At 36.9% G+C, this 14,436-nt stretch overlaps 2 protein-coding genes across 5 annotated transcripts; both read left to right on the top strand.

Moving 5' to 3' along the window:
* The first annotated feature begins 1,141 nt into the window (after window positions 1–1,141).
* On the top strand, window positions 1,142–3,489 carry LOC111478217 (pentatricopeptide repeat-containing protein At1g09220, mitochondrial-like). 3 transcript variants are annotated; one of them, XR_002717422.1, is made up of 2 exons: window positions 1,142–2,867; window positions 3,088–3,489. XR_002717422.1 is itself a non-coding variant. In XM_023122385.1 (1 exon), the coding sequence occupies exon 1, from the start codon at window positions 1,217–1,219 to the stop codon at window positions 2,711–2,713; it is 1,497 nt and encodes a 498-aa protein (XP_022978153.1). In that variant the 5' UTR covers window positions 1,142–1,216; the 3' UTR covers window positions 2,714–3,021. The 3 variants fall into 3 exon arrangements, 1 of the variants encoding a protein (XP_022978153.1); XR_002717421.1 differs by having other exon boundaries at window positions 3,067–3,489; XM_023122385.1 differs by lacking the exon at window positions 3,088–3,489 and having other exon boundaries at window positions 1,142–3,021.
* Window positions 3,490–9,635: 6,146 nt separating this feature from the next.
* On the top strand, window positions 9,636–13,327 carry LOC111478243 (amino acid transporter ANT1). 2 transcript variants are annotated; one of them, XM_023122417.1, is made up of 4 exons: window positions 9,820–9,891; window positions 10,432–10,492; window positions 10,691–11,338; window positions 12,846–13,327. In XM_023122417.1, exons 2-4 carry the CDS (start codon window positions 10,448–10,450, stop codon window positions 13,248–13,250), a joined length of 1,098 nt encoding a protein of 365 aa, XP_022978185.1. In that variant the 5' UTR covers window positions 9,820–9,891; window positions 10,432–10,447; the 3' UTR covers window positions 13,251–13,327. The 2 variants fall into 2 exon arrangements, with proteins under 2 accessions (XP_022978183.1, XP_022978185.1); XM_023122415.1 differs by lacking the exon at window positions 10,432–10,492 and having other exon boundaries at window positions 9,636–9,891.
* Window positions 13,328–14,436: the final 1,109 nt, after the last annotated feature.

The following is a 14,436-nucleotide window of genomic DNA, read 5'->3' as shown; positions in this document are numbered from 1 at the left end:
GCTGACATGTTACCTATCAAAAAATAAATAAAATTAAAAATATTATTTTATAAATAGAAAATTATTATATTTATTTTATTAAAGTAGTTTGCCTAACTTATGGTTTAGGTTTGACTTTTAAGTCTTGGAGTATTTGGTAGACATGAAATTCATTTTTAGGCTTAATTAATAAAAATACTCGAAAATAATTTTTAAAATTTTCAATTATACCTTTAAACTTTCGGAAAAAAAAATTAAAAAATATTTTTATTATTAATTTTCTACCGTTTATTTCAAAATGGTATATTAAAATTTAAAAATTATATTAAAAAAATTACATTTTTTAAAAATTTAAAATTATATTAAAAAAAGGGGAATCCTCTTCATTTGGGACGGCTCGGCAGATAAAGTGGATGTGAGATCTCACATGGGTTGCGGAGGAGAGGAGAACGAAACACTCTATAAGGGTGTGGAAATCTTTTCCTAACACACTTGTTTTAAAAACGTTGAAGAGAAGTCTGAAAGGGAAAGGCCAAAAAAGACAATATTTGTTAGTTGTGAACTTGGGTCATTACCAATGATATTAGAGACAGATACGAGACGGTGTGCCAGTAAGGATACTGGCCCCGAAATGGGTAGATTTGGTAGGGGTCTCACATCTGTTGTTAGATGAAAGTGTCCGACATTAGTTAATTTAGGGAATGGTCATGAGTTTATAATCTAAGAATATACTCTCCATTAGTATGAGGCCTTTTGGGTAAGCCCAAAACAAAGCCATGAGAGCTTATGCTCAAAGTGGACAATATCATACAATTGTGGAGAGTCTTGTTCGTCTAACAACATCAATTGGAGAAAGAAACGAGTGTCAGCGAAAACGTTGGTGCCCAAGGAGGGTAGATTGTGAGATCCCATTACAGATAGAGAGGGGAACAAAACACTCCTTATACAACATCAATTGGAGAAAGAAACGAGTATCAGCGAAAACGTTGGTGCCCAAAGAGGGTAGATTGTGAGATCCCATTACAGATAGAGAGGGGAACGAAACACTCCTTATACGTAACGTGGACTTGGATTGTAACAATTTATAAAATCGATTAGAGAAAAGAATGAGTGCGAACATGTTGGTCCACCCTTCAGAGGGGGATGAAGCACTCCTCAAAGAGGGTGTGGAATCCTCTCCCTAACGGTCGGTGAAAAGAATATAGTGGTAGCTGCTAAGCTTGAGAATCATGGGCGCATGGGACTGATCATTGCCTTCAATTTCCCAAGTATGCAGAGCTTATGGAAGCGAGGTAAGTTCCTCTCCTCCCAAACTTTCTCTCCTTTTCAAAATCTTCAATTCTTTTCAATCTCTCCCTCCGCCGCATACAAATCTCTCCGCCACTCTCCGCCGCCGCTCTTAATCTCTCAGCTCATCAAATACGCCACATCCCACAAAGCAACCCAACAAATTCGCTCTTTCATCATCACCTCCGGCTTACTTTTCAACGCCACCGCCAATTTCATCCTTCTCTGCAACACATTGCTCCATTGCTACCCTCTCTACCAGCCCCTTCGCCGCATTCCTCACACTCCCCCCTCCTACGATACTTTTGCCTATTCCTTCCTCCTCCATTCTTGCGCCGATTTGGAGCTCACTGGACCTGGTCTTCAACTCCACGCTCTCACTCTCAAGGTTGGCTTTCCTTCCCATGTTTATGTTCAAACTGCAATTGTACGTATGTATGCCGCTTGTGGGTTTTTGCTTGATGCTCTCAAGGTGTTCGATGAAATGCCTGACCGAAACTCTGTCACTTGGAATGTCTTGATTACTGGTTTGGTTAAGTTGGGTGAGCTTGGACGGGCTCGTGCGGTGTTTGATCAAATGCCTATGCGTAATGTTGTGTCTTGGACTGCCATAATCGATGGCTATACTCGTCTAAACAGGCATGAGGAAGCTGCGGATTTGTTCTGGAAAATGGTGGCTCATTATGGTATGGAGCCTACTGAAATAACACTTCTAACGATTTTCCCTTCCATTTCGAATCTTGGGGCTCTTAAGATTTGTCACTCAGTCCATGCTTATGCAGAGAAGAAAGGGTTTAAGGTGTCTGATGTACGCATTGCTAATTCATTGATTGATTGTTATTCAAAATGTGGTTGTATTAATAGTGCATCAATGGTGTTTGAAGAAATGTCAGCTGAAAGGAAGAATCTGGTGACATGGACGTCGATAATCACCGGATTCACCATGCATGGAATGGGAAAAGAAGCTGTGGAGAGCTTCGAAAGGATGAAGAACGAAGGCCACGAGCCGAACCGGGTCACGTTCTTGAGCATTCTAAGTGCTTGCAGCCATGGAGGGCTAGTTGAGGAAGGTCTAGAGTTTTTCAAGAAGATGGTTGAGGAGTATCAGATAAAGCCGGATATAATGCACTATGGGAGTTTAATAGACATGTTGGGAAGGGCAGGGAGGGTAGAAGAAGCTGAAAGAATAGCTTTGGAGATACCTATGGAGATAGCCAATGTTGTTATTTGGAGGACACTTTTGGGTGCCTGTAGTTTTCACAGTAACGTGTCGATTGCGGAGCGGGTAACACGGAGGATATTAGACATGGAGGGCGCGTATGGAGGTGATTATGTGCTCATGTCTAACATTTTTGCTGCAGCTGGGAAATATGGTGATGCTGAGAAATGGAGAAGATTGATGGATTCTAGCAAATCCTCTAAAATTCCAGGACAGAGCCTTCTCTAAAGCTAGCTTTGACAAGGAATTCTTATATGAATGAGGCTGTAAAATATAGGAATGCATCCTGGGAACTGTGAATTTTTATGGATCTGCTACAACGATGGAACGGACTTCTTGGACTCGAGAAATTATGGGGTTAAATTACAAGTTTAGTCTTGAGGTTTGTGTCTATTTGATCTCTAAGCTTCTAAAAGTATCTCATAGGTGTCTAAACGGGATATCGTATCTAATATGTCTTAGAAAATTAGAGACCAAATAGACGTTAACTTCACGGATTAAATTTATATTTATAGTATAACTAATTATTGTCTATAGATCCCACCTCTTATATTTATAGTATAACTAATTATTGCTTATAGATCTCACATTTGTTGGAGAAGGAACCCTAAAGAATGCCCGAGCTCAGGAGTGTTGTGTGTGACACATCAATGAGGAGATTTATACATATCAAGAAGCAAGACAAATCTCATTTGTCAAGGACTTGAGGTGGCTGTAGGCTCAGATGAACAGAAGGTGTACCAGGTTGGTACCATCTAAAGAGCCCTTCACACGAGAGGACTAATGTCAATTGTGGCAAGCAAAGAAATTGGGAGTCAGTTGAGACATATGCCGGCCAAGTGCCACATTGAGCACAACTCATGTCCATAGGGGTCGGCGATGAAGCTGCAAATGAGGCAACTGAGTTAAGTTGTGTTCAATCTTTGATAAATTTATTTTTGGATTTTAAAAAACCATTATGATGATTACATCATAAGATTAAAGACCGTAGCGGGTAGCACTTTGGACTTTAAATCCAATGATCTGGGTTTAACTCTCGGTAGGACTTTCACCTTTTAGAGTTACTCAATCAAAATTCTAGTTCAATTTGGTGTGTTCATTAAAAGATTGATATTGAGCATATGGTTCTATCATGCAATAGTTAGCACTTTAGACTTTGAATCCAACTGCTTGGATTTAACTCTCAGTAAGACCTTCACCTTTTAGTATTACTCAATCAAAAGTCACTTTAAATCTAGCCTGATTACCTTTTAGAGTTACGGCCCTTAAGTGATTTCATTATAAATTAATATTAAACCTTTGGTTCTATGGTGTAATGGTTAGTACTTTGGACTTTGAATCCAGTGACCTAGGTTCAACTCCTGTAGGACCTTTCACTTTGAAATCTAATTTTTGGTTTTATAACACTCCCTTCGAAGTTACTCAATGATAAAAGTGTGTCCTTAAGCTGATTTCATTATAAGATTGATATTATTGTGTAGTGGTTAGCACTTTTGGACTTTGAATTCAGTGACCTGGACTCTCGATAGGACCTTCCTAGCTTGAGTTTTTTCACCTTCTAAGAGTTACTCAATGACAAAGGAGACCTAGGTTCAACTCCTGTAGGACCTTTCACTTTGAAATCTAATTTTTGGTTTTATAACACTCCCTTTGGAGTTACTCAATGATAAAAGTGTGTCCTTAAGTTGATAAAAGTGTGTCCTTAAGTTGATTTTATTATAAGATTGATATTATTGTGTAGTGGTTAGCACTTTTGGACTTTGAATTCAGTGACCTGGGTTCGACTCTCGATAGGACCTTCCTAGCTTGAGTTTTTTCACTTTTTAAGAGTTACTTAATGACAAAGGTGTGCCCTTAAGACGATTTCATTATAAGATTGATATTAAACATTTGGTTCTATGGTGTTGGGCTTGACTCTCGGTAGGACCTTTCACTTTTTAGGGGGTTACTCAATCAAAAGTGAGTAGGACCTTTCACCTTTAGGAGGTTACTCAATGATAAAGGTGTGCCTTAAGATAATTTCATCAGGTCTAAAGTGATAAAGGTTGCCCTAGGATGATTTTAGGTCTAAAAGGTGAAAGTCCGACCAAGAGTTAAACATTTGGTTCTATGGTGTAGTGGTGAAAGTCCGACCAAGAGTTAACATTTGGTTCTATGGTGTAGTAGTTAACACTCTTGGACTTTGAATCCAAAGTTTAACTCTCGATAGGACCTTTCACTTTTTAGGGGGGTTAATTATAAAGGTATGTCCTTGAGATGATTTCAGGTCCAAAAATAAAAAGATGAAAAGTCCTATCAAAAGTTGAATCCAAGTCACTAAATTCAAAGTCCAAAGTGCTAACCACTACACCATAGAACCATATGTTTAATATAATTTTATAATGAAATGATCTTAGGCACACCTTTATCGTTGGGTAACTCCAAAGTATAAATATCCTCATTGATGTGTCATATAAGCTTGGGTGTCGTTGATGTGTCATATAAGCTTGGGTGTCTTTGATGTTAACAACATCCATCTGCCATATCCATACCAACATTATTATGTTCATCTAGCACCGACAATACTATCAATTTTGTTCAGTTAACTAATTACTCTAGCATATACATTTTAAAATATAAACATTTTAAAATATAAAAATCATGAAGAGAATCTAACTCACCCGTTTTAAAAACAAAATCTTTAGGGGAAGTTGATCGGAACTAAAAAGCTTTGAAGAAATGCCCGAAAATGAAAGCCCAAAGATGATAATATATACTAAGAGAGAAACTCAAGAAGTTCTCTATATGCTAACAAATTACTAACAATGATCTCAATTTTTAGTTGGGAAGCCACTCGAGCTGCCTCATCCCATATCAAACAACAGCGTCCCACTCCACGAACAACCATGAACGAGAGAAGAGTAGAGACAAGAAAAAGTTTGTGCAAGAAAAGAATTAAGCAACAGCTTAATGCTTGCCAAACTTTTTGGTGGTTGAAAATTACAGTCCACAAAAGGGTTAGAACCGAACCACATATTTTAGAGGCTAAACAAACAGGGAATGAAGTTAACCCCCGAAGATGGGCTATTCTTAACGCTTAAATTCTGCTGGAACTGTTCATAAAATATGCAAATGTATCAACTTTATTCAATCTTTGCATCATAATACATATACACCATCTTCACCTAACAAGAGAAACGAAAGCCACTATAAATCCATGACCCAATGGCCAACACATTCCAGTATAATCAGATCACCACTCTAAGCCCAATCCAAAACCAGCCAGTTTTGACGTAAAGATCCCTCAAATACCTAAGTTAGACATACATATTATAAGTCATCTTCTTCAACTACGGTTTCAAGAGAGATTGAAACTGGATTTCTGTATGAGAAAGTTCCTCGAGTCTAATCAGCTCCCCAATATTCAGAGTTTGAAGTGATCCGGCTAGGCGTCCTCCTAAGCAAATAGTTGGCCCTGAGAAATTTTTCCAACAACAAGCCACTATCTTCTCCAACCAGTCATAAATCAAAAACTTGGTAAAGGCTTTTACGATGACTATTAAAAGTGGTTTTACATGCACCTGAAATGGGGTGAATCTTCATGATGCTAATGAATATTCATAAGAAAACCATTCCAAATGACTCTGAAAAGACTGGCAATGACCGCATCAATCAGTTTTCAATACGAAACAAAAATCATGTTTCAAAAATTGTGTTCCACATCTGGTAATAGCAGAAGAAAGACCAAAAGTAAGACAAAGACTTCATTAAAAAAAACAATTAGGAAATAAAATAAAGCGAAACTTTCAAATTACTCCAATTCAAAAACGGTATTACTTTCAGCTTACATAAAATTTTCAAAACTAGAAAAATCTGTTCAGATGGAGAATGAGAATTCGGGACGTAGATCGGATTTTACTCACAATGTGACAGTGTTTGGAAGCAGTTACTACCGAATTATTTCAGGTAAAATTGCAACGAATAATAAAGTTCAGGACATTTCATTGTAACTTACAAAGAAAAATAGAAACCTCCAAATTAGATTAATTGAACCTCGAAATGTAATGTAAACAACATAAAATTTTCTTCAAAATCTCAACGCAGATCATAAACCTAAAGTATAAAGAAGTGATAATCTCTAGACTGCTGTAATCGAAGACGGAAATAGAAAGGAAAGGAACACCAAATCAGTTCATAAACGAATGAAGAATGGAAGCTTATGAGCATTGCAAACAAAGAACGGAAGCTAAGCCTTGGAATCAGCACTAAAACACACATAAACAGAGAAAGAACGAAAGAAAAAAGAAAAAAGAAAAGCGCAAAAACCAAAGGCGGTGTTGTTTATGGTACAAGCCTGCGAAGCCATCATCGCCAAGTCAAATAGAACGGAGGCTCCGACAGCAGGCAGTCGTCATTGCTGGAACAAAAGAGAGAGTGAAATCAGGCCGACTAAATACCAAGAACTCACCATGGATCTCTCCTCTTCAGCCATAGTAAAGCCTCCAAAGCAGCCCTCGCAAGAAGGGAGGGTGGCTCCGCCATGATCGAGAGGAAGAGAAAGGGAATCGAGGCATTAGCCATGGAACCGCCATTCACAATTTCTCAGTCCCAGCTCTGATAAGATCAAGTAGTTACTGAACCCTAGGGTTTTGGTTCCGTCTTATTTATAGGGTCTTATTAGGGTTTTTTTTTTTTTTTTTAAATAAAAAATAAAAAAAATTTAAGCGTTTATTTTATTTTTTTAATTTTGAAAAATAGGTTTAAATGTTTTGCTCCTTGAAAAATATAATTTCGATTAAATATAATTTTGGGCTAAATTAACATTCTTTTATTTATTTTTAAATTACAAAATCGAGTCATTTAATTTTTTTTTTTTTTAATCATTGATCTCTACATTGCCTCGTTCCTGACCCTAATTCACGGGAACGTAAAATTTCTACTCTTCCTTCTCCGTCTATGACTCAAATAACAAAGCATGTGTGACAAGTGTCACAGTCATACTTATCCAAAGCGTGGTGCCTATGAGCCCATGTCGGATGTCTCGGTTATGTTTGTCTAGGATGTGTTGTCCATGACCACATACTCGCTCCAAACCTCTTATGCTAGATAGGCCTTTGTTATTCTTGTTGTGTCAATATGAGGTATATGACTGATCACCAAAATCATGTCTACACTCGTCACGGCTAAAATACCAAAAATGTATTATAGAGGAATGTAACTAACAAATTCAATAATATTTGATAAACAAAAATATAATATAACACGGAATATAATTTCTAAAAACTTAAATTTCATTATTAATATAAATATATAATGTTAAGGATATTTAGTAATAAATTATAGTTTACCACATATATCATATTTGATATTTTATTTGTTACCAGAGGTATCTTTCCATTTATGGTTATTTTTCGTTTATTACTCTTTTCATATCCTTGTATTTTATTAGATTATAAATAAGATAACTTTCACACCATTGGATTAAGCAAACATTCTCGTATAATAGGTTAGTTTTGAACCTTAGTTGTACGGTGACATATATTATATAAAGTGAGTAAGGTGAGATAGAGATTTAGGAGACAAAAAAATATAATCTCTGTCTCAACTCCGTTTAACTAACGAAAAAAAAAATTATCTTCACTTACTCCCTCGTTCCTAGTTTAAACAAAGATTTCTCAACTCTATTTAGGACGGGAAATAGAGATCTGGTAGGGATGGAGAATATAATGTTTGCCCCGACCTTAGAAGGAACAGAGAATATAATCTCTACCCCGACCCTGGTAGGAACAGAGAATATAATATTTGTCCTCGACCCTAGTAGAAACATAGAATATAATCTCTAACCCGACTCTCTTAGAAACAGAGAATATAATATTTTGCCCCGACCCTAGTAGGAACAGAAAATTTAATATTTGCCCCCAATCCCATTTAGCTAACGAGACATCTCTCCTCACTCCCTACCTCATTTTTCTTTTAAACGAAAATTCCTTATCTGTTTGTGGCAGATCCTGAGATAAATAACGAGACATCTAGTAGGGATGAAGCTATATAATCTTTGTCTCGACACTAAAAGGAACCGATAATATAATATCTGTCCCGACCTTGGTAGGAACAGAGAATATAATATCTACCCCTACTCTAGTAGGAACAGAGAATATAATATCTACCCTCGACCCTAGTAGGAACAAAGAATATAGTCTCTAGCCCGACCCTGGTAGGAACAAAGAATATAATATCTGCCCCTGAGCCCATTTAGCTAACGAGACATCTCTCCTCACTCCCTACCTCTTCTTTCTTTTAAACGGATATTTTTTTTATCTGTTTGGGGCAGATCTCGAGATAAATAACGAGACATCTAGTAGGGATGGAGAACATAATCTTTGTCTCGACCCTAGAAGGAACAAAGAATATAATTTTTGCCCCCAATCCTAGTAGGAATTGAGAATATAATATATGCTCCCAACCCGAGTAGGAATAGAGAATATAGTCTCTAGCCTGACCCTGGTAGGAACAGAGATTATAGTATCGGCCCCCGACCCTAGTAGGAACATAGAATATAATCTCTAGCCCAACCCTGGTAGGAACAAAGAACATAATATTTGCCCCCGACCCTAGTAGGAACATAGAATATAATCTCTAGCCCAACGGAACAGAGAACATAATATCTGCCCCCGACCCTAGTAGGAACAGAGAAAATAATATTTGCCCCCGTCCTTAATAAGAATAGAGAATATAATATATGCCCGCGACCCTAGTAGGAACAGAATATAATCTCTAGTCCGACCCTGGTAGGAATCGAGAATATAATATTTGTCCCGACCTCCACCCCCCCCCCTCTCCTCCGACCCCATTTAGCTAACGATCACACTCTACCTCATTTTTCTTTTAAACGGAGATTCTTTATCTGTTTAGGGTAGGTCCCGAGATAAATAATTGATATAGATATTGATGGTATAATGAAAAATAATAAATAAAAATACGGAAACTCACCCAAATAGAATCTATTTAATAGAAGCGAATCTAAACCAATGGTATAAAAGGGATTCAAAACCGCATCATACCCATAATAGACTCAGCCATAAAACGCTGGCAAAATCAATTAAAAAAAAAAAAAAAAAAAAAAACTGTAAGAATATTTAATTATTATTATTTATTTTAGGCCGTAAAAAGAGACGTACATGATCTTCATTCATCTTGAACCAGAGCCAACAATGGAGCTGCCCACCGATGCTGTAGAAATCCCTCTGCTCCATTCTTCTTCTCCGCGAACTACTTCCACACTTCAAGCTCTTGGCAATATCATCGTCTCCGTCGTCGGAACCGGTATCTTAGGTTTGCCTTATGCTTTCAGAATCGCCGGTTGGGGTGCTGGATCATTTGGCGTCGCACTCGCCGGCGTCGCCACCTATTACTGCATGCTCCTCCTGGTTCGTTTCTTCTTTTCTTTTGTTTGTCGTTTAGATTGATAGAGATAACTGGATTTTGGTAAATGATCCACCTGTTTGGATGATGAAATTGCTTAGGATTCATTAGCTTGCGTGATTGCGGTACGGTGTAGTATTAGCCTGGTTGACGAGTTGATTTTCTGAATCTGAGAGAGTGTTTTCAGTGCTTCTACTGCGATTTCTTTCTTCCTTGTTAACTAATGAACGGTTTGAATGTTGTTGTGTGCCTAAATGTGGGAGTTATGGTGTTTGATCTCTCGGAAAGCTATTGTCGTAAGGTAAGGTGTTAATTTAACCTGTTAGGCGAATTTATTTTAGGAGTCTGAGAGAACGTGTTCGTACTGCGAGTTTCTTTTCTTTTCTTTTTTTTTTTTTTTTTTTTTTTCCTTTTCCTCTTCTTCATTGTTAACTAATGAAAAGTTGGAATGCTGTTGTATGTGTAAATGTTTGAATTGTTGTTGTTGATTCCTCGGAATGCTATTTTGAAGTTAAATTTTAATTCAATTTTCTCGTTTATATAAGGTGATCAACAGTTCGGATGATGAAATTGATTAAGTTCATAAGCTTTCATCGTTACGTTAAGGTATAATGCTGACCTGTTCAGCGAATTAATTTCTGAATATAAGAGAACCTGTTCGGTGTTTCTACTGAGCTTTTATTTTACGTTGTTAACCAATAAAACATTTGAATGTTGTATGTTAAATGTTTGAATTATTGTGTTTGATGCCTTTGTGAAGATTTTCTGAAGCTGTAGTTCTGTTCAATTTTCTTGTCATGTAAGGTGAAATGTAGGGAGAAATTGACGTCACAAGGAAGATCCAAGGAATCAAGAACGTTTGGGGATTTGGGATACATATGTATGGGAAGCAAAGGTCGATACCTTACAGAGTTTCTCATTTTCTTTGCCCAATGTGGAGGCTCGGTGGCATACCTAGTATTTATTGGTCAAAACCTTTCATCTGTATTTCAAGGTCATGGCCTCGCAATGTCATACTATATATTTTTAATAGCAGTAGTTGAAGTTGTGTTGTCATGGATTCCAAGTCTGGCTGCTTTAGCACCCTTCAGTATCTTTGCTGATATTTGCAATGCAATAGCAATGGGAATCGTGGTGAAGGAAGATATACAAAAAGCAATAGCCGGCGGAATTTCATTTGATAAAAGAACAGCTATTACATCGAATATGCGAGGTTTGCCGTTTGCAGGAGGGATGGCAGTGTTCTGTTTTGAAGGATTTGGTATGACATTGGCTTTGGAGTCCTCTATGAAAGACAAGGCTGCATTCCCAAAGGTTCTTGCTCAGGCTTTTGTAGGAATAACCACTGTGTACGTTTTGTTTGGGTTCTCTGGATACATGGCTTATGGTGATGAAACCAGAGATATTATCACTCTGAATCTCCCCAATACTTGGTCAACAAAAGCAATTCAGGTAAACATGGTTATGGATGCATTACTAATTTCTCAGATTTGATTTTTCTTTCATGGAAATGTTTAGATTACTTTTTATTCACCTTCCACCATATCATCCTTGAGATGAGGTTGCAGCATTAGGCAAGATCAAGCCCTGTATGCATTCACGTCTTTGAGGGTTAATTTAAATTTATAACAAGATTTCCACAAGAGAATAAATTATAAATCATTAGCTAGCTGTATGTTTTATCACTATGTCACATCACATGCTACTCTGTTGCAAGTTGGACATTTGTTACATTTTCATGTGGTTGTTCTCTCTTATGCATGTGCTGCTGATTGAATTTATCTATTTTGTTATTTTGTTGCTGCTTGATTAGTTTTTTTGATTTGACGCATTGTCAATGATTTATAGGGAACAGTGCCTCTTTTTTGTTCAACAGTTGAATCATCTGTTGGCCTTTAACACTACCCTTTTCCCAAACATATTAATGAACGTCCAAAATTGTGCAAAAGCAACGTGTCAAAAGAATCTTTCTGATGCTGTTGAATCTTTGAGTAGTTTCTCCTCCTCTTCTGCTCCCCTGCTCTAAAAAACATGGATTTTAGAATGCTGATCTGTATTTCTCTGTGTTGCATTGCATCTGAATGACGTTGAATCTGTGATTAGAAATGTACATTTAGGAATTAATCAAACTCTATCTTTTGTTTATGCTGATAGTTTCCTCCCTAAAACTCGTGAAAAGAGATGTGTCAACTTGAACCATGCTAGGTTTTTGTACCATAGATGATAGATGATTGTCTAAAGATACTAATTGGTGGAACATAGATAATTGTAACTTTCAGACTACTCACTAACCCATGGGAAATATGACTAGACAAACAAAACAAAATGATACAAAGAATTGTAGAAAGCTAATGATTCGTTCCTAGAGAATGTCCCCTAACAGATATGAATAATCGAAACTGTTTCTCCTAATGTTGGTTAATTAACAGCTACTTTAAGTTTGTAGATGTCTTTTAAAGTATAAACTGTTAGGCCCCCTATTGTGAATATGTACGTTAAAAGGGTGTAATGAGGGAAAAGTCCTATGGAAGTTAATTAGAGGGTCTATTTCTGTTAGTGTGATGTGTTGTCCGTATAGCTGACTGTAGGCGTAATTTGGCTATGTTTTGTGGGTATTAATATTACCTTGTTAGTGAGGGAAGGTTGGGAAGTATTCTGTGAAAAGAATAGCCTTTTGGAAGAGATTACCAATCCTCTGGAATTGGCTGGGTGTTACAATCAAATAGATAGAACAGGATCATTACATAAACCTCACCGTAAGATAGATCTTCGAGGCATGGAAGTTTATTTGAAAAGATTTTCAGTCACTTTATAATCCAGTTAATGGGTCTTCCCTTCACTAGAATTTGACTTCAAAACCTTATTATCATTTAGTTTTTCTTTGTAGTTTGTTATAATACATCTTAGTTGGCACGAAAATGAAACAAATTTTCTCACTTGAATCTTAAATGTGCTTCAGGTTGGATTATGTGTGGGGCTGGTTTTCACATTCCCTATGATGTTGCATCCAATTAACGAGATTGTGGAGGATAAGTTGAAACAAAGCAGCTGGTTTGAGAAGATTCAAGACAGCAATAATGTATTTTCAGGTAAACAACTGAAGGTAGCTACGTACATCAGTCGGGCAATCATCGTGCTCGGATTGGCCATGTTGGCTTCATTTGTTCCAGGTTTTGGTCTCTTTGCCTCGCTCGTTGGCAGTACTGTATGTGCTTTAATCTCATTTGTTTTACCCGCGATTTTTCACCTGAGGTTAATGGGTTCTTCTCTAAGCTTCGGCCAAAAAGTTTTGGATTCTTTCATTTTGATATCCGGATTGCTTTTTGCCGTTTATGGTACGTATAATTCTCTGGTTGGTATCTGAGCTGCTGTTTATGTGTAACTTAAACCACTTTTTATAGTAGAATGGCTGTTTTTACACTATTGCATTTCTTTTTATCACTTTTCATGTTTTTTTTTGGGGGGGGGGGGGGGTAGATTAGGAAACTCTCTCTAAGTTTGAAAGATTAGTACGTACATTTGTTCTCAGGTTTGCAGTTTAATCCCTTTTTTGTGATTTCGCTTTGATTTTATTCATTAAAGTCATCTCCCTCCTGGTTTGTTTTGGTGTTGGTTATAGTGTGTTTGGTAGGGGTGAAAGGAATCAAGCTGGTAGTTCGGTTCAGTTTACAGAGCTATTCAGGCCAAACCGAGTAAGTCCTCGGTCGTAACTGAACCGACCAAATTGTAAGCCTTGGGGGCAACTTGCTCCATCGTCTTGTTGGTTGGAACAACATTTTGTTTATTGAGTCTATGCTTTCAATTCGTTGTATTCTTGCCCAACTTAACATGCATTTCATCGTGCCATGTTGGGGCGATAGGCGGATGTGTTCATGCATTCGAATAAGAGCTTTTGAGTTGCTAGGTAAATATAGGGTTGGAAGGAATAAGTGCAAGACCCTCAACAAAAGAATAGATTAAGGTGATAGAATATTATAAGGAGACAAAATTGTTTTACCGAGTGAAAGAAGGGGAAGGAGTGAAGCAGTCAGACTATAAAAGAGGTATATTTTCTTTCTTTCAAGCGAGAAAAAGTTAGCTCCTTTATCCAAAGATGAGGAGAACTAGAAGCCAAATTAAAGAGGTTGGAAACTCAATAGGTTTACACTTATATTTGGTAGATTTTGGTTGCATTAATTCTAATTGTTGCCTTAGTTGTGGTTTGCCCTGGGGTTGGTGTTCAAAAAACTCTTCGAGCGAATTTTTACAGAATGAAAATAGGATATGACTTCGTATATCAGAGTGAAAAATTGAATCATAGAACTTTAAGATTTTAATTTATACGGTCGGACCTTTAACCTTTAAAAAACAACTATTAACAGACAACATATAAAAAATATAAAATAATCATTTTTATATAAAGTAAATATGATTATTTAGAGATTTTTCTAATAGAAGGTAAGATAAAAAAAATATTTTATTTTAATTTTTTTTTAATAAAATGTTTAGTGTATAGTTAACGAGCAAGCTTAAGACTTTCAACGCTTTTTAAGAAGGTTAAAAAATAAACG

Source organism: Cucurbita maxima, unplaced genomic scaffold (assembly GCF_002738345.1).
Source record: "Cucurbita maxima cultivar Rimu unplaced genomic scaffold, Cmax_1.0 Cma_Scf00004, whole genome shotgun sequence".
Taxonomy (NCBI): Eukaryota; Viridiplantae; Streptophyta; class Magnoliopsida; order Cucurbitales; family Cucurbitaceae; genus Cucurbita; species Cucurbita maxima.
This window is presented reverse-complemented; position numbering and strand designations above follow the sequence as displayed.

What these genes read in the sequence shown, in the direction of transcription:
- LOC111478217 (XM_023122385.1), top strand. Translation starts at nt 1,217, where the DNA reads ATGGGACTGATCATTGCCTTCAATTTCCCAAGTATGCAGAGCTTATGG.
- LOC111478243 (XM_023122415.1), top strand. Translation starts at nt 9,643, where the DNA reads ATGATCTTCATTCATCTTGAACCAGAGCCAACAATGGAGCTGCCCACC. An exon ending in ATTACTGCATGCTCCTCCTG is followed by an intron (nt 9,892 to 10,690) that starts GTTCGTTTCTTC and finishes TTGTCATGTAAG; the next exon opens with GTGAAATGTAGGGAGAAATT. An exon ending in GGTCAACAAAAGCAATTCAG is followed by an intron (nt 11,339 to 12,845) that starts GTAAACATGGTT and finishes AATGTGCTTCAG; the next exon opens with GTTGGATTATGTGTGGGGCT.